Consider the following 19,936-nt stretch of genomic DNA (forward strand, 5'->3'; position numbering starts at 1 on the left):
TTGTTCTAGTCACTTTATCTTTTGTGTTTAGTGTCCCAACATTCTCCATTTTGTTTTTATTTCTGCTTGACTTTGATCATCTATGTAAGTGTTTTTTTTTACTGTTTTATTTTGTCTTGCACTGTGGTTTTGCATTCATAGTTCCATTTTGTCGTCTTATTTAGTAGCTGTCCGTCTCTCTGGATTGACCTTACTTCTTGTTCTGTATTTGTTCTGAACCGTTTTAGTTAGTTTTACATTCTGTTGTTTCCCCAAAATTATGATAAGCTGCCACTTTCCAATTAGTTCCACATGTTCCTCATTATTGCCTCACAGTATTTACTCTTATTTTGTCTGTACCTGTTAGCCTTCCATCCTCCCTTATGTTCTCCAGTGTCTATTACCTTCCACTTTGCCCTTACAACCAGTATTTTGGATACTCTTTGGATACTCTCTTTTTAGAGACGAAACCTTTTAATTTGGATTTTAGCTTGAACCCTCCCGTGTGAGCTGTGTGTTGCATGTGGGTTCACCTTCAAGTTTTTGTGTGCACACTGCCATCTTCAGGTCTCTATATGGATGTTTGTAAGTTTACAACATCTGAATCACTACTGCTGCACTGCTCTGTTGTATTAAAAAGTGCAAATATGGGACTTTTACATTGGAATTTCTCAAAAAAAAGTGTTATTGTACTTTTTTTTTAAATTGTGCTATCAGTCTTGTCCAGAAATTATTGTAGAGTTAATGGCCTAAATTAGATTATGTTTGTGTATGTATTATATTGTTGGACTATACTGTCATACTATGTGTACATACTACATTTTTGTTGTTTTTAACCTGTTTTTGTGCTGTTGTAACCCTACAATTGTCCCCCACGTTTGTTTTTTAAGGGTAAACATGAATGCGTCATTGAGAATAATGTGACTGTCTATACTAGCTGCTGCTGCTGCTGTTGTTGTTGCTGTTGCTGTTTTTGTCTTACATCATACTCAGGTGGTGAGTCAGATGTGGGACGGGTTAAGATTTTGTTCACTCACGCTGTGGAGTTTGTTCACTCGCCACCTTTGAAACGAGCACAGCTCCTCACGAAGACGTTCCAAGACAAACTTAATCAAACAAAACTCTACGGAGACAGACGTTTTAGACACGCGGAGAGCAGAGGAGGATGTGGAGGAAGTGAGGATTGTTTCCGTGTTTTGAACAACTGACATGAGCTCGGACTTGGAGGAGCAGGAAGACGAGCTGCTCGCTCTCCACAGTATCTTTGACTCCGAGGAATTTATCCGGAATGAGTCGAACAATGCCGGAGAATTACGAGTGTCGGCGGAGCTTCCGCCACATTTCAGTGTGTCACTGACAGAAGGTGAGTGAGTGAGTCAAGCCAACGACAGCAAAATTACCATGTCGGGGGCAGTGACATATATTATGTTTGTTTGTTAAAAAAACAACAACGTTAGAACTCACTGCATACTGACAGAGGCGAGCCTAGACTCTGGGGGCCCCCAGTCAAAGAAGGACACTTGACTATTCCGACCCACCCTCATCACCTGTATACCCTAAACCGGGGGTGTACAGGGTATACAAATTTAAATGACCTGGGAGCCAATGAGCATCTATGGTGCATAAAGCCCTCGGTCAGGCTTGCGTTCCGACTGAGAACAGTATCCTTACTTGATAGGTGGGGTGTATCGGGGCCACGTAGCGTGACTTTGCACTTGTGCGTCAACAACGATTGATCAAACGCGACACAACGGAGGACTTCTAGCAGCTATTTTTTTTCTGCGCAGTTTGTGGCGGAGAGAGAGTGATCTGTGATGGCGTAACATTAATATTACCTAGCTACAATGCACAGATCTTTCTGAATGACATAAAACATGTACATACGAGTGGTTAACTTGATGAAAACAAAAAATATCGAACAAAATGGAGACAAAACAGATGTTTTTTCCGTCTCTTCCTCAGGTGAAACAGTGAGACAATATGAAATCTCATTCCTTCCACATCTGCTCCTGACCTTTACCTTCCCCGCAGACTACCCATCTTCCTCTCCTCCCTCGTTCACCCTCACCTGCAGCTGGCTTACACCCACACAGGTAATCAGAAGAAACATCATGACTGGTCACATTTCCAGTCCACCACCAGTGTATGTGACTGATTTCATTTTATGTGTAGAGGTTACATCATGCTTCACTCTTGTTTCTCTCCCCCCTCAGCTCTCTGCACTGGGATCTCATCTCACTGATCTCTACCAGGCCACAAGAGGCGCTGTGGTGCTCTTCTCCTGGGTGCAGTTTCTCAGAGAGGATGTCCTCAGGTTCCTGGATATTCATACTACTCTGGAGCTCCCCTCAGATGACCACAGCTCTCAGGCCTCACAGAATACTGCACTGTCACTAACAAAGAATAATCCTGGTGCTTCAGAATCAGGATCCACAGATGAACAAAGCTGGAACAGCACAGATGTGGAAGTCTCAGCCTCTGCCTCCTCAGGAAAGTTGGATACACAAGGAGCTGCTGCTTCTATGCCAGTCCAAGAAACCTTGACTGCTGGTCTCTCCCTGACTCCATCACAAACCCTTCTGTCCCAGATCCTGATCCATGATGCTGAGCAGAGACAGAAGGCATTTGCCTTCACAGTGTTTGACTGCAGTGTGTGCTGTGTGGGCTGGCTTGGGTCAGACTGTGTGCACTTGTCTGAGTGTGGACACATCCTCTGCAAGGGTTGTCTCGCAGAGTTCTGTAGAATCAGGATAACAGAGGGGAACGTCCGCGGTGTCACCTGTCCTCAGGCAAACTGCACGGCCAGCCCCACACCTGCACAGGTATTGTCCTCACTGCCTGTCTGTCTATCTGTCCTCTCTGCTAACTGCAGCCTCTATCTGAATGTCTGCTTGTGTTTTGAGGCTTTAAGTTGCTGGCTTTTTAAAATAAACAAAACTAAAACAGTCCAAATACACATAAAACATTCAGCATTTTACTTATAGTATCAAAAATAAAAGTATTTTATAGAATAATTTATTAATTAACATGTTGTGTTTAACTTACTGTATATACAGTGTCAGCATGTTCATTTATGTGAATAACTTTTAACTCTTTAAATGACTATAGAAACTATAGCCATTAAAAATGTAGTTGAGTCAAGTTCAGGATTTTCACTCTAAAAAGTTTTGCAGAGTAAAAGGAGCAAACACAACACGGACATGCATACGTCAGACTGTGTACAAGTACGTTACTTACAGTAAACATATTTAAATTAATTTAGTGTTAAAATGTGTCAATACTATGGCCCCAGAATCTCACATCAGCTGAACAAAACAACTGGTTACTCACACTCTTTGTTCTCTGTTTCTGTGTTGAAGGTGAAAGATCTGGTGGGTGACGAGCTGTTCAGCCGTTACGATCGTCTCCTGCTAATGTCCACTCTGGACCGCATGTCTGGTGCGTGTTCGGTTGTTTTGTCTGTGAAACAGAGAAGGCATTTAAAGCCTCATGTCTCCTGGAGAGTCAAAGAACCAGATATAAAAAAAAGAACATCTTTAGCTATCATCGTGTAAGTACAGTGAATTGACGTCTTCTCCTGCATGCAGATGTCACGTACTGTCCCCAGCGTGCCTGTGGTTCTCCCGTCATCCTGGAGAAGTCCAGCACTGCAGCAATGTGCTCTGTGTGCAATTTTGCTTTCTGTGTCATCTGCAAAAAGACATACCATGGAACCAACAACTGTGCGCCAAAGGCGAGTGTGGCAAAAAGACGGATCCTCACAGACGAACAGCAAGGCGTTGTCGATCTGCCACAGTCACGAGGTACACAAGAAAATGACTGTCAGATACTGAGTCAGATACAATCAGGATTTGCTGCTTCTCCTTTTCAATTAAATCACATTTATTTGTATAGCACCAAATCACAACATACATAATCTCAAGGCAAAAACCTTACAATATTAGACAGAGAGAAGACAAACATTAAGCAGCAGTGGAGAGAGAAAAAGCTCCCTTTTAAGAGGAATAAATATCGGACACAACCAGACTCAGAGATGTGCAGCATCTGCCTAGACAGGTTGGGGTGAAAGGAAAAATGGGGGACAGGAGAGCGGCGAGGGACAGAAAGGGGGAGCAACAGGGAAAGAGGGAGACAAGTTATGGACAGAAAAGAAAGACCAGATATATATATTATATCTGGTCTGTTATATTATATATATTACTGTTGCATTAACTTTTAGGTTTGAATTGGTTATCATATGATTATAGTACTACAATGGTATTTGTGCAAGGTGTACACTTGGTGTACTTAGTAAAACGTCTGAAACATATCTTGGAGATTGACATCTATAGTTTATGCAAAAAGACACTGCTTTTGACTTTGACCTAATTATGTCATCATATATTACAAATTATAAAATCTTTTTTCACTCACTTCAGTATTTTACATAGAACATTAAAAAAACAAAACACTGTCATAATGGAAGGCGATACCATAACGGGTTTATATTAGACACTATTAGTATAAACATTTTTTTTGTCAACATTCAAAAACAGTTGAATTACAAATGATGACTGACTACCATTATCTACCATTCATAAATGGTTTCAAATTTGGTCAATTTGTGTTATTACTATTAATTATTACTCAGATGTTACTTGCTTGCCAAACAGTGAGTCAACCATGTATCTGGACTGTGTGTTTTGCACTTAACAAAATCTCTTTATTAGTTTTTTTCTAAATATAAACACATTAGTAACCTTAAAAGGTACTCATCAGTTACAGGTATGAAATGTGTTTATAAACCAAATTGATAATCCAATTATATATTTAGTTGTTATGACACAGGTGTGCATCCGTGTTATTTGAATCTTTACCCTCTGTGTTTCTGTTTACCTCAGAGGGGATGAAGGTTCTGATGGACGACTACACTGGAGGCAGTAAGGAGAGGAAGCGCCTCCTGCTGAATAGATATGGACGCAAGGCGATGCAGGTCATCCTGCCGGAGTATCTGAGCGAAGACTGGGTCGTCATCCACAGCAAGAACTGTCCGCACTGCTTCTGCAAAATACAGGTATTAATTATGATGCATGATGAGGAACACCTGTATCAAGTGCTTGTTAACACAGATATGTAATTAGCCAATCACATGGCAGCAACTCACAAACATCAGAATGGGTGGGAAAGGTGATGTAAGTGACTTTGAACTTGATTATTATTGCTAGATGGTCTAAGTATTTTTATGCAAAACCATTTAAAAAAACGAGAAACCATCCATTGCTAGAGGTCACTAACTGGTCTGACTGGATCGAAATGATAGAAAGGCAACAGTAACTCAAAAAACAAAACAAAAAAAAATACACTCTCTGCCACTCATGTCACTGTATTAGGTGTCCTATGTAACTAATAAAGTGGCTGGTGGGTTGTACATCACTTTTTTTGGTTGTATTTACAAAAGTGACCTACAGTCTGTTACTGTTTTAAAACACAGTGTTTTTGCTGATAAATATGTTGTTGTTGTTGTTGTGTGCTGTGTTGCAGAAGGACGGAGGATGTAACATGATGACCTGCACCAGGTGTAGACGGCGTTTCTGCTGGCGCTGTCTCACCAGACTACCTGAATTTGGTGCAGGTGGTCACTTTGAGGACGGTACCTGCTCGCTCCATACAGGTTACAACTAAAACCAGTCATTCACCTTCACCCTGCTTTGACCAACAGCCATTTGTCATATTGATTTATGACCACCAGGTGGTGATAATAAACCACAGAGCAACTGTAATTACTTAAGGGCAACTATTCCCAAATTCAGGTCCAAACCCAAACCTTGAACAACTATATATTCATATATATATATATATATATATATATATATATATATATATATATATATGCATACATATATGTAAACAACTATATATATGAAAAACAACTCATCATTTAAATGTTATGGATTTGTTTTATCCCTTTATAAGTATTTATTAAAATATGTTGAACATATTTTACAATTTAAAAGTTTTGGGAACACTTTGGGAATGACTGCTTTAGAGGTGCACTTTTTTTGGGAACTCTAATTATTTATTTGGTCTGTATGATCAGAAGATGTCAGTTGTACAGTTGAGTTTTAACCAGTCAATGTCTCTAAATGTTTTTTGTTTTACTCAAGCAGATGATAAACCAAAGATATTCTATGTGCATTTTATTAAAGATGTAAAGCTATAAGCCCACTGTTCAGTTGTCATGCTGATAAAAAAAAAATCCCCTGGTTTTGTTAAAAATAACAAAATTAATTATACAATATTCCATCATGATATCCCAATAAGAATATTCATGATGATATTTCACAGAATTAAAAGTGCTTGTTTTGGTAAAGAATGATGTGTCCTTCACAATAAAAAAAAACATTTATGATGCTAAATAAACCGATTAATATCAAAAACAGGAATAAATCATGTAAAAAAACCAAATGTCATTAATTATATGTTTATATATGTGTCTGTGTGTGTAATTTAATATTGAATGAACTACTACACTACTTACTATTACAAATATTTCTATAAAACATACTATCTGCACCTTGGCCACACACACGGTGTTTTAAAGGAATTGGAGCTCCTTATGACATGATTGGAGGGGCCCCATGTGGCCCACGGGCCGCCAGTTTGACACATCTGACCTTGAGAATCTCAGCACTTGATACAGTAAGGCTCGAACCTGAAGAAGAGAAACCTAATATTTAAACTGTGAGCAAGGATTTGGCGACAGCGGAGAGAAAAAATAAATAAATACATTTCTGGCAGAACCTGGATCATCTGCCTCGGCTGGTTGAGGTGAAATGGGAAAGAAAAAATAAATAAAACAATTTTTTTAGTGCAAAGTTAAATTTCAATTGTCCATCAGTTGCAGCTGTAGTTTTCTTTTGGGTTGACTTGGCTCTCCACATCTGTCTCTGCTCCATCTGCTTCTGCTGTCCCCGGGGGGTCAGTATTATTCCTTTTCTTGGCAGACGCTGGATTTAGAGACCGAAAGACAAAGTGTTACCCAAGATACTGTACATGATTCATTTTTGTCCCAGCGATAACATAGATATCACAGATGAAGGACAATATTATCAATCTGATTATTTCTTGATGTAGGATTTGGAGGCTGGGACATGTCTTTCTTCACACACCTGACACCCGGACACACTCCTCCTTGTGTCTTTCATCCCATGCTTTCAGTTTACAGTCCGTGGAGCAGAAGTAGACCTTGTTGCAGCGAGTGCATGCCGTCAGCTTCATGGCCGCAGAGAGACCACAGTGGTAGCAGAACTTAAACGACGACTTCCTGGAAAACGAAATTCACACACACACACACAGTATGAAACAGGATTTTTGTTTGTCATGTTATTGGAGAAACGCATAAAAAAGTATGTGTGTACTTATGTTTTCCCATTAAGTGGAGTCGTGAGGGATCTGCGCCACCTAAATCAAACAGCACATATGAAAACAGATGGTGATTTACAGCTATACACCGATATTGTTTTGCCCTCTCACAGACACAAACATGTTCTACTGACCGTCTAGCAGGAGCTGTCGTTCTCTCTCTAGAGCCTCTGCCTCTCTCTTTATGACAGTCTCTCTCAGCAGGTCTCCCATTGTGCTCAGCAGCTGGCGCCGAGCTATAAACGTCTCCCTCTCTTGCACATTCAGAGCGTGGAAGGGAGTGTTGGCGATCCGTAAGTCCTATGTGGTAAATGTTAAATGTACAGATAACTTATTCAGGAGAAATTTGTTAGACCCATGGTACTCAAACGGTGGTACGTGTAGCATCCTTTGGTGATACTCGGAGGAAAATTAGAAATACCGTTCTACTGTTTATACCAGGGTATGTGGTTGGAGTGGAGCTGGGGAATTTTTACCGGAGTGCGTAGAAAATGGAACAAATAACAAAATGATAAGAATTATACGATACAACTTTATTATCAGTTTTCACTTCAATCCCTTTTTGCACACACAAACAACAGCCAAGACAATGTAAAACAATGGTCCGTAGGCTTGATGTTATTTCACCATTCACTGATTCTGGTTCAGAAACTATTCTATTTCATTGTTTAAATATGGGGATTCTGAATTGTCTGTTTGAGGGGAGAAGTTGTCTTCACTGTTTAGGACATGGGAGGAGGAGATGGAATTCACAAGTCTGCCAGATTTCTGTCTACTTTTTCTGTAAAAATCACTTCTGTAATAAGAATTATTTCTCACGCTACCTTAAACTAATGTCACTATACCAGTGTGTGGAGTACATGTGAGGAAGAGGAGGATGACAAGAGAGCAAACGATCTTTTTGGGAATAAATCGGCCTCCTGTGAATGCTGGTGTTAATTCGGGAACTCAGTATTTTCTCAGGTGGTACTTGGTATATGAAAGTTTGAAACCCACTGCATAGATTATACTCCATATACATACATTATTTTATATGTTTTGTTCTGCATAAATTGTGCGGTGTTACCTGGTAAAACGACGCGTGTGCGTAGTCCACTGCGGTTCCCATGAAGTCGCCCACCATCACTGGCATCAGGGCGTCAGCGCCGGCCTTCACCACCATGTCCAGCTACATCACAGACACACGTGTACATTCGATGTGGACTAGTCAAAACAACAACTATTCTTTTATTCTTGCATAGTAAATCATGTGATATACAGTATATATGAATATATATATATACATATACATATATACACATATACTTAATTTTTACTTTTATTTTGAAAATGTGACAACAAATCTAAGTACAGATTATTGTCGAAATGTTTTGAATGTTAACATTCTCAATTTAACGTCATATTACATATTATAACGTCATTAATTTAACAATAGTTTCTGAAATGTATTTTCTGATTTATTTGCTCCTCTGTGACACTGTCATTTTGAAGTTTAGAAAAAGTAATGAAAATGATTGTGTTATTGTTGTTCAATGGTCCTTTTTAATGGTCCTAATGAGGAAAAAAAACGTCATTTGTGTCTAATTGGTTAAGGTTAGAGATCAGATATGAATTGTGGTTAAGTTAAGGTTAGGGTTGGGTTAGTCAATAACTGGTTAAGGTTAGGGATAAGTCTCTGTTGAGGCGTGTGCATGTGCATATATATATACATATATACTGTATATATGTATATTTATACATTAATATATACCAGGTTGGGTCTTTTGCCATCTAAGGGATAACTGAAGTTGGTGACAGTACAGAGGGCGCTGCCCACACCACGGCCCAGAGGGATGTTTGGATCTGCACCTCTTTTCAGCAACTCCTCTACTGCCTGAGAAAAGAAGAAAACAAATGTAATAGGACAGTGTGTGAGTGCATGTGTGTGTGTGTTTATACTGTATATACCAGTTCATTGCCACTAGCTATGGCCAAAGAGAGCGGTGAGTGTCCACTCCAGAGGAGATCGGTCCTGGCGCTGTGTGAGAGCAGGAGGGCCACCACCGTACTGGCATCCTGGTTAAAAAACAACAACAAAAATCAAACATGTTGGCTTAAAATCCGTAATATGTTTCTGTAACATTTTCTCATGTTTGTTAATTGGCTTCATGTCCAGGTACAGTTTTAAGGCTGAATAAATAAATGGCTTTAATAGCTGCTTAATTTTGCTTGTTCCAAACGCATGCTGCTGATTAATATATTGTTATTATCGACTGATCATCAAATTTTGTGTTTTTTGTGTTTCTTTGCAACATATAAAGATAATGTATTATTAATACATTAAAATAATGTATTTTAGTTTGTGGACAAAACAAGACATTGGAGAAAATCATAATGTCCAGGTCTGAGAAACACTGATCATCATTTTCTGATATTTTACAGACCAAACAACAAATCGAAAAAAAGTTAGTTCAAACTAAAGATATCAACAAACTGTTTGAGGGTCCAGTGAGTAAACTTTACAGAGGGTACATTTATTTTAATTTGGCCAAAACTGAAGATAAAATAATTATACTTGTGAATTGTTGTTCGTTATTATCTGAGAATGAGCCTTTTTCTGGACCAAAATGTTTATACAGAAGCTCACAATGGACAAATTAAACATCTATTTTAGTTTTAACGCTAACTGAAGGAAGGGAAGAGTTAGGTAAGAGATTTTCAGGTACCGAAAATAAATATACACCAATAAATGTTGCTTCATTTTACCATACCTTAATCAGCCTTTACACATCAGGATTTATGTTAAGGGAAAGTGTGTGTAAGTTGTGAGTGTGAACACAGTTTAGACTGACTTGGTAGCCTTTGTCTCGTTGGCAGGCTACATGCAGCGGCGTACTGCCACCTTGTTTGACACTCGGTGGTTTCTGAGACTTCATGAAAGCCTGTAAAAGACCAGGAGTTGGATTCAGTTACTACTAAAAAGGATTCAAACGAAGCTCAAAGTACACAGTAAGTAAGAGCACACGTACCCTGTCTGGCTCATAGATCTCGTCCTGGTCACAAGCCTGTAAATCTGGGTCAGTGACGGCGTGCAACAGCAGCTCTGTGATCATGCAACCTGCAGAACCTGGCAGTGCTGCAGCCACATGGAGAGGGTAAAGACCTTTCCTCTACAAGAAAGGATAAGGGAATAATAACATTCATGGAAATGATGGATGGTGCAGTGCAGATGCTCTCAACAAACTCTTCCTGTAGAGCAAAAGTTCCCATTTAAAAATATGGATCTGATACCACTACACACACACGTACACACACAAACTTGTTTTTATGTCTTTGTGAGAGCATGTCATAGACATAATGCATTCCCAAGCCCCTTACCCGAACCTTAACCATCTCAATTAAGTGCCTCACCCTTACCCTGAACTCCGTTACCTGGCTTTTACAGAGCCTGATGACGAGTTAACCATTTAGATTAGGTGTGTTGGAGCAGGGAAACACCTAAAACATGCAGGGCAGTGGGTCCCTGAGGACCAGGATCGGGAAAAACTGCCTTAACCTAACCCTAAAACCAGATCTTAACCCTGAAAAATCCCTTTAAAGTTGTGGACCCCAGACAAAATGTCCCCACAAAGACAGGTTTGTACATTTTTCTGGACCTCTCAAAGATATAAATACATGTACAAACTCACACAAACATTCTTATCCAGCATTCTTCAGGAGGATACTCATAAATTCCACTCACAGACATAATGTGTTCCTTTGCCCTTTACTCCAATCTTGACCATCACAACTAAATGACTATGCCTAACCCTTAACCCAACCCTAACACAAACCCAGGTCTAACCGTAACCGTAATATACACATAAAAACAGAGAAAGAGCAGAGTCAGCAGGGACAGACTTAATAAACTGGTTAGAACAGTCTATTAGCACACACTTGAAGATGCTCAGTACATTTATTTATTTGAATTTTTGAGGAAGCAGAGGGGGAAAAAAGTGGAAAAAAACTGTCATTAGCCTCACACGCCTATTTTGGGAAAAAGAACATGAATTTCTGACCTCGGGTGGAAGGGGAATGTCGGTGTGAGCACCACACAGCAGCAGCCTCTTGACAGCCTCAGTGTCAGCAGCCATGATAGCCAAGAAGAGGACAGGCATGGGGACCTTGGACACGTTGGGGTCCGCTCCCCGGTTTAATAACAACTCCAGGGTGTTCAGATAACCGCGATGCCTGGTCAAACACAAGTGACAGTAGAGACAGTAAAGTATCATCAAAATAAAAACAAAGAAAACAGCACAGGAAACAGAACTGACTCAGTTTTCATGGCAGCCATTTTGCGAACGGTCTCCTGCGTGTTAGAGAACTGAAGTAGCCCGGTGCGACTCAGAGCTTCGGCTGAACGCTGCATCGCCTCCTCTGTGACGTGGATGCTGTAGCTGCTGAGAGAGCAGGCAGAGTCAAAGCTCTGCTTTTTGGTCAGGTCTTTGTCTTTGTCCTTGTCCTGCTGGAGACAGACAGGTGAGAAGACATCGGTGAGCTCATGGCAAGCGATTCAAACAAATGACACGACAGGATCTGTGCGTGTTTCACCTGAATGACTACCGCTGTACTAACCCAACGTTCCCTCCACTGCACACTGCCCAGTGCGATGTGACCATCCAGCACCTGAATGGAACGGTGCACACTTTTTCTCTCCTCTCTGTCCTTTTTAAGAACGTGTCTCACACTCTCACAGTCGTCCAACTCAACAGCTCCATTTCTTGATTCAACAAAATGTTTTACACAATTTTCACTTTCCCATGGTTGATCATGTTCTTCAACAACACCCCTTCCCTTCCTTTTGCTCCCTCCGCCGTCGTCCTTATGTCTTCTTTTCTCACTCATTTGCAGCTCTCCTCCTTCCTCTCTCTCCTCTGGAGCAGCCCGACTCTCAGTGGCGAGGTCACTGTCGTTGCACGTTTTACCTGCGTGATCTGACTTGTGCTCCGTTAGTTCGTCTGCTGCCCTGAAAACCAATCCAATGCAGAATTAAAGACACTGATAGTATCTATTCTACGACATATGAGCCTTATTAGCTATGTTCTTACTGGTCAGAGATAAGGCTCTGGTCACTCAGGGATGCGGTACTTGTCGGAGGTCTGTTGTAAGACTCTGTTGTGTTTGTATTAGAGTCTACTTGGCTGATCTGAGGACTGTTCCCACATGCAGACAGGGACAACAAAGCCTGAAGGACACATAGGGCAAACAAGACTAAAGATTAGGGGCAGTCGTGGTTTCGGCACAATATTAACTAAAGCCCTGCCTCCTCTCCTTTATAAACTACGTTCAATCTTACTTGAGTTTTGGCAGGTGGTTTGGCCAAGGTGGTGTCCAGAGAGCAGAAAGGGTAGTAGAGAACGTGACACACGGCCAGGGCAGACATGCCTTCATGATTCAGTTTGTCAATGTCAGCACCCATATCCAACACCAGCTGGATCAAGTCATTATGGCAGTGGACCTGCAAGAAACAAATGATACAATAACACTGTCGTTTGCTCCTTAATCTCAATCTGTGACAACAGGAGATGGAGCCTTCGCCATTAGATCCGTTGATCTTTACCTGGCTTCTTTAAGAATAACGTCTTAAAACCTTGTTTTTAATCAGAGCTTTGGGAATATTTGATTGGCTATACCTTACTTATTTTTAAGCCCTTTGTTTGTACTTGTATTTGGATTGAATTTTTAAGCTGTTGTCTTACAGAAAAAGGGTCTGGGTTCACGACTTGGTCTGGCACGTTCTCCCTGTGTGTGTGCGGGGGGGGGTTTCCTCCGGGTTTTCCATTTTCTCCCAAAGCCCCAAAAACACGCAGAGGTTATTTGGACACTCTAAATTGTAGAGTAAATTTTTGTTTGTCTCTGTATGTTGCCTGCGATGGACTGGCAACCTGTCCAAATTAGATTACAAATTAATATTAAGCATCCACGGAGATAAAGATGAGACACAAAAGAATAGTAGTGAACAAAATATTTTCATTGTGAACTGTAACTTGAGCACAGATCATGTTTAAGAATCATCCCATTGTTAAACTACGTGACACTTGTGAGAATACATTGGCAGACAGATTTGAACATAATACCTATTAGTAGGTTTCTATAAGGGTATAACTGCTTTAAAATAAAAGTCATACACCTTTTATATGTACTTTTGACAAGAGCCATGGACAACAGCCCAAATTGACAAACCATTTTACATTTGCATTTCACATTTTGTAGGGGAAGCTTACTGGATTAAACAACATAAAGAACGACACATTTTCTGGTGTGTGTAGGCCACCGTAGTTCCATGAGCACTTGGAATAAAGAAGGTGAGCTGAGGAGGTCTCTGTTTGTTACAGTCTGCAGTCTCACCATGAGATGTCACTAATTCTTACACAATAATAAACCTTTAGTGGATGCAAACAGACAGAAATGTGGCAAGGGTGTGACTAGCATTTTCCATGGCAGATGATGACGCACACCGGTTTCCAGAAAATCCTCTACCTTTATATAAAAGCCTGATTTCACTCTACCTCGCATTATGACAGTGTTTTGGTCTTTTTGTTATTTCATCTTTCCTAGGCTGCATCTTCACGCCTCTAGTCAACCAATACCTGTCACCTCCACCTCTTCTTTTTTCTTTTTGTTGATTAAGTTCAGTCATCTACCTTTGTTCTCCAGTCTCTTATTGAATTAACAAACAAAGGACAATGTGTTACCGTGGCAGCAATCAGTGCAGTGTGTCCCTGTGAATCTGCTACGTCAGGGTGGACCAAACCAGTTTTGAGGATCTGACGAACAGCCTGCACTTCCCCCCGGCCGGCGTGACAGATGAACTGCTCCGAGTCCACTTCCAGAGGCCCTTTAGGACCAAAACCATCCCTGTCCAGAGAGAGAACGGCTGCCACATCCCAGCCCACATTTTCAGCCTGTCGTCTGAGACACACAAAACACACACACACACGTCCAACCGTTAGCAGTCCCCTGTACAAGACGTACAAGTCTCTATGACATACTGTAAGTCTGACCTGTGGTTGTACACGTGAGCCTGCATGCGAGCCTGTAAGGGAAGGTTAAAAAGTGGGTCTCGTTCATAGCCTTGGTGCAGATCAGCGCCGGGCTCCCATTGCTCGCCATAAAAGTACTGATCCAGCTCACTCCTGCGGCCCGGGGGCAGCGGCAGGTGGTCGCCGTCTGTTGAGTAACTCTCCATGTTGGCGGGATAGATATATTTCTCATCTGACAGCAGGTCTCTGTCTGTATGTGCCTAATCAGGATAGGGAAGTTAGTTTACCTGCTTTGAGTTAAAGATATGTAACATTTCTAGATTAAAATATACGTTAAGAACATACATGTATTATATATTCAGTATCATTAGTTAGCCAGTGCGTTGTCTTTTGTTTTAATTTTATTGTGTGTATTTGTCACTAATGGTTCACAACTATATATTTGCATTTCCTTCCTGTAATGCACTAACTCCCACAGGAACTAGTAAAAAAAGACTAGACTATACAACAATTCCCATGATCCATCTGCACGAAACCCCCCAAAATTACTTAAAGCGATGTAGTACATACAGTATGCCAGGCCCGTATGTGACGTTGTAATGCTACTACACTTACAACGAGAAGGAGTGTACATTACAATGTACAGTATAGAATCACAGGAACAGGACCCAGCCAATGAAGACAATAAAAGTTATCATAGAGTGAACAGCGACAAAGATAGGGACAGTGAATGTTAGCACAAGAAAGAGGTGGGACAATGACATCACTGCCACAAGGGTGGCGTTTTGAGATTTTTTCAAAAAATACAGTTTTCACCTAAACCCTTTTCCATGTGGACAGCCCCTAAATTTACTAGAAACCATTAAGTCACATATGTACAGTATATGGTAATTGAATTTACCTCAGAGCGTGTCCTAGCAAGTCCTGAGAGATCTGGAGGCTGGAGGGGAGAAGCAGAAAGGTCCATTCACAATTAAAAGAAAGTGATATAATTGTGTAAACACCGGGACAAAAATAAGTTATCTCCTCTTCTTCGTAAAGCATTATTTTGTTAACGTCAAAAGACAACGACAACATGATTATTAGTAAGAAGACACTAAATGTAGATGTTTTAACCATCATCACGTGCAGTACCTGAGTCAGACAGTCAGTGGTGGCAGCTGGGTCCATGTAGGGAGCATATTCAGGAAAGTTCTCCAGGGTAAAGGCCTCATCTACAGCAGTGCAGAGCCTCAGCAGGCGCTGCCCAAGCCACAGACCCACATCCTGACGTCCGTCTGAATAAGTGACCACACCTGGACCAAACCTTTGGTCAGCATGGTACAAGCCCTGACAGTCGGTAGGCAGATTTTGTTTTGTCTGTTTGTTTTACAAATAACATACAAAGAAATCTAAATATCTGCCATCACGCTTCCACACAGTTTACCTGAAAAGAGGCTCCATCGGGGAACAGATGTTGACCATATCCTTCTTTTCTGTTTAGGTAGAACTTGCCAATGAACTTGTGGCCTGTGGGCCAACAGAACAGTCCTTCCCCGTGTCTGTAGTCTTTGTAGAAAGAGCCCTCGTAGTACTGCACCAATGAAAACAAACAAAGAAAAGCAATCAAACTAGTCACATTTATTTACACTAACACAGGACACACACAGCCAGGAACACCATCCTAGTTTAGCAAAAATATTAACTCCTGAAATTAAATCAGTGTGTTTACAAACTAAATCTGATCTTAATCTTTTAATTTATGTATTTACATTTTTCAGATCTTTTACTCATAAAACTTAACAGAAACACAGTAAAGAGCAGTGTAGGGCTTGTATTTTCATTGAAGAAAGTGACTTTGATGTTGAATTTCTGTCAATTTTGTTAAATCTTTTCAATCCCAACTTCCTCTGTTGTTGTGGGAATGAGACATGTATCTCAGATCCACTGACTGATGATCAAATAACACATTTATTGGAAATTGGTAAAAAAAAATTCTTGGTGAAGTCATACCCCCAAATAAGTTTTAAAAAGTTGTATTCTTCAATATAATAACCATATATTATAAATTCGATTAATTTAGGATTGTATTATTTAATAAATCAAATTTAAAAAAAGTGAATTTATGGTCCTTTTGGGCCCCCCATTTCCCTGCATGTTTTAGATGCTGCCCTGCTCCAACACACCTGAATTATAACGGACTCACTGCCCCCAGCATGGGGATTACGTAACTTCTTCCACTACCAGTTAAGGCTTTTATTGTTCATTATTCTGCTGTTATTTTTATGCTTCAGCGCAGATTGAGCTCAGTGTTAGCGCGTTTTAAACCTTAATTCTTTTCTTATTATTTTACCTCTCCGCTTGTCCAGGTGAACTTTCCTCTGCCGTGTTTGAACCCGTTCATAAACTCTCCCTCATATGTGGAGCCGTCGGGCCACAGCTGAACACCGGGACCTTGTCGCCTCTCTTCACCGACCTGACCCTCTCGGTTTTGGGGACTTTGTTCACCTGCTTCTGCTCCTCCTGAAACACCTTTACAGGTCGTCGAGGTCATTATTTCCTTTCTGAAAACCCGCGCGGCTGAATCTAGTTTCTGAAAACAGAAACTAGTTTGAAGTGAACTTTTTTTTCTTGGTTAAAAGGAGTAAAGTTGAACTGTCACAGTGTGATTAGATTTGCTGTGACATGGACCGACGGTTGTCATGACAGCGGGGAAAAACGTGTGCTTCTCGCGCATGCGTAGACGAACTATTAACGTCCAAGTTATTTTTAACTCTGGTTTTTACAAATTTTACGTACCATTATGTAACACTAACCTCAAACATCACATAACTACTTCAAAACACAATGTCCTCTTTCTCTTATGTTTATTATTTTGTTCTTTTACCTTTTGTCCTTTTATCTTATTTGTTGTTTTTGTTGTTTTGCAGCATGTGTAATGTTGCTTTACTAACTTCCTCTGGACTGAACAGTGATAGCATCATTATCGCACACTTACAAAATACAAATAGCTTAGTTTTCACAGCTTTACCAAATTCTGTTTTCTCGAAATAGTGTCTCAGTGTGTCATAATTTATCTCTTATCCAGATTTATCCAAAGACAGGACAGTATGAGAGTATTTAGGGGACAGGGGTCTCAAACTCAAATGACCTGGGGGCCACTGAGAATCCAGTTTGGTCAGTACGGGGTCAAATCTTTTCATAAAAAGCTTAAAATTATATCACGATAATCCATCATGATGTCTCTTGTGACACCATTTTGCAGGATTTCCCAATAAAAGTGCTTGTTTTGATATGGACCGATTTGTAGATCACAATAAAACATATTTATGACGCAACATTAATGTGTAACTGGATATATTAAGTGGAGGAGCTTGGTCAATGATAACTGTAAAATACTGCATCATTTTTTTCTCTAGTATGGAATTCATCACCAACTGAAATCAAATCCATTTCAGATGTCAGTGCCAAAGTAATTTTAGCCAAAACTAACGGATGGTGTGGTTTGGTGTGGTTTGCAGTTTTTGTAATTAGCAGTAAGCAGCAATAAAGCTAATTAGGTTTATTGCTTTGAACTCTTTGTGCAGTTTAGCACTTTCATGTCTTGAAAACTATGTTAAACCACATTGTCCCTATGAAAATAAAATAAACAGTTGGTAAAAAAAAACATATATACTGTAAGTTTACATAATATTTGGTAATATTGCTCACACAGGACTACACATCATAGTGTTCATACAAATATTGTATTTCCATATTTGGATTTTAAAGTATGTACATATGAGACCAAAAAGAGAAGAATCACAGAGTAATGGCACATGACTGATGCCAGCTGATGTACAACTCTTTTTGAATCAAGCACATATTTTACTGCTTGGCCTAAACTGCTGTCTTTATGTCTTCTGTGCATATGACAGTAGCTGACTTGTATCAGAAACAGAGAAAAGTAAACTTGAGCTTTTTGTAGGGGCAAAAGGATAGAAATGGGAGAGTGTTCATATTAAGATTAAGATTAGATTAATTTTAGAATAGAGTACACAATGGGGACAACAGCTGTGAATGAATGTGCGCACATGGCACGTCTGTATTATTATTCCTTCTTCATTCGTCTTGTCTTTTAACGAGGAAACATGAAAGTCTCCGATAGCAATTCCTTGTCCCCAAAGTACAAACTGAACTGGGAAATAAGGAATTTTGAACTTCAAATTCAAGCCCTTGAATTAGTTCAAAGCTCTGGCGAAATCTTTTCAGTCTACCTTGTCTGTGTGCAAGTGTTTAATGTAACTTTTAATTGAATCTGTTGTTTATTGTTTTTAATGGAATTATGCTGCTGTCTCCCTTGCATAATAGATCTCAGTGGGAACATAAAAAATGAATTACAGGGAATGTAGGTCACTGTCAAAGAGAATGGTCACATTGTTACAGGTAAGAGGTCTTCTATACAGCATCACTGAAGCAGGACCAGTGTGTGTGTGTGTGTGTGTGTATGTGTAAAATGTATTCATGTATACTGTATATGTTACCTGACACTTCTTCCTGGAGCGGACTCCTCTCTGCACCTGCTTTATGGAGGTGGATGACACAGCTTTCATCACGGGATTATCAGAGACGTGTGAAAAGAAGAAGCAGATGAGATAATTCTCCTTTAATTGTCGCTCTTTCACGTAACTACCAGTAGTAATAATATAAGTGTGGTTACTTACCAGGCATCTTGACATTTTAAATCAAATCAAATGACTTTCTCACTTTACATATTTGTCATTTGAACCACATACTCCTCAGACACAACCCCAACAATGTAACTGCAATCGCAACTATTGTAAACTGAAACTATGCCAGATTAACATTAATTCCGACTTAGTGTATACATGCAGAAATAGTCAGACTATGAATCACATTATCCAGGTACGTTAGTGCAACTAAGCTTGATTTTCGTCGGACATACGTATTTACATGACATTGCGAAAACCGAATTATTGCCTTAGTCGGGCTAAAATCTGACTTTTAAAATGAACACTAACGCACTGATTTGACTTCTTGACATCGTCATCGTCCAATCTTCAGCTGTCGATCTGACAGGAAGTGAAAATGTTGTGAGACAAAGTTAAAAACCTTCTTTGATTCATGTTATTTGCTTTTATTAATGCGTTTTAATTTGTAAAAATATTAACAGATTAGATGCTTGGGCCATAAAATGTCAGAAAATGTCTTTCATCATTATTTCCCAATCATCAAAAATATTTAGTTTACTGTCACTGGAGCCAAGATAACACAAAATATATCAAGTATTCGCATGTGAAACATTTTGTGGATTTTTTAAATACTTGCAAGTATCTCTGGCAATTCCCAGCCCTAGTTGTTACAAACAGTATTCAGTTTATGCTTCCCCCTGTGTTTTGTTGCTATTGTGTCAACACCACTCTGAACTCAAAGACCCCTCCATTCATGTCCATAAAAGCAGTCTATCATATAGCACTTGTTCATTTACTAACCGGACAAAGCCTCCCCTTCACCACTTGAAGATGGAGCGCCCGTCTCATTTTTAGCCTCGTAGAATGGTGGAACTTTTTGTGCAT

General features: G+C 40.0%; 2 protein-coding genes across 7 annotated transcripts; one reads left to right on the top strand and one right to left on the bottom strand.

The window, feature by feature from the left end:
• The first annotated feature begins 976 nt into the window (after window positions 1-976).
• LOC122780676 (E3 ubiquitin-protein ligase RNF14-like) lies at window positions 977-5,821 on the top strand. 2 transcript variants are annotated; one of them, XM_044043816.1, is made up of 7 exons: window positions 977-1,342; window positions 1,942-2,072; window positions 2,193-2,801; window positions 3,339-3,417; window positions 3,567-3,782; window positions 4,860-5,032; window positions 5,500-5,821. In XM_044043816.1, the coding sequence occupies exons 1-7, from the start codon at window positions 1,189-1,191 to the stop codon at window positions 5,638-5,640; spliced, it is 1,503 nt and encodes a 500-aa protein (XP_043899751.1). In that variant the 5' UTR covers window positions 977-1,188; the 3' UTR covers window positions 5,641-5,821. The 2 variants fall into 2 exon arrangements, with proteins under 2 accessions (XP_043899751.1, XP_043899752.1); XM_044043817.1 differs by having other exon boundaries at window positions 978-1,342; window positions 2,011-2,072.
• Window positions 5,822-6,419: 598 nt separating this feature from the next.
• On the bottom strand, window positions 6,420-19,540 carry ankmy1 (ankyrin repeat and MYND domain containing 1). 5 transcript variants are annotated; one of them, XM_044044406.1, is made up of 21 exons: window positions 19,386-19,540; window positions 18,884-18,919; window positions 15,808-15,954; window positions 15,516-15,676; window positions 15,283-15,321; window positions 14,403-14,641; window positions 14,094-14,310; window positions 12,695-12,856; window positions 12,447-12,583; window positions 11,950-12,364; window positions 11,673-11,863; window positions 11,418-11,589; window positions 10,389-10,529; window positions 10,212-10,301; window positions 9,328-9,435; window positions 9,131-9,253; window positions 8,447-8,548; window positions 7,515-7,680; window positions 7,377-7,419; window positions 7,128-7,282; window positions 6,420-6,965 (listed from the first exon to the last, which is right to left on the bottom strand). In XM_044044406.1, the coding sequence occupies exons 1-21, from the start codon at window positions 19,408-19,410 to the stop codon at window positions 6,853-6,855; spliced, it is 2,982 nt and encodes a 993-aa protein (XP_043900341.1). In that variant the 5' UTR covers window positions 19,411-19,540; the 3' UTR covers window positions 6,420-6,852. The 5 variants fall into 5 exon arrangements, with proteins under 5 accessions (XP_043900341.1, XP_043900339.1, XP_043900340.1 ...); XM_044044404.1 differs by having other exon boundaries at window positions 15,516-15,710; window positions 18,884-19,540; XM_044044405.1 differs by lacking the exons at window positions 18,884-18,919; window positions 19,386-19,540 and adding an exon at window positions 16,714-17,045 and having other exon boundaries at window positions 11,974-12,364; window positions 15,516-15,710.
• Between the last annotated feature and the right edge of the window lie 396 nt (window positions 19,541-19,936).

Source organism: Solea senegalensis, linkage group LG14 (assembly GCF_019176455.1).
Source record: "Solea senegalensis isolate Sse05_10M linkage group LG14, IFAPA_SoseM_1, whole genome shotgun sequence".
NCBI classification, from domain to species: Eukaryota; Metazoa; Chordata; class Actinopteri; order Pleuronectiformes; family Soleidae; genus Solea; species Solea senegalensis.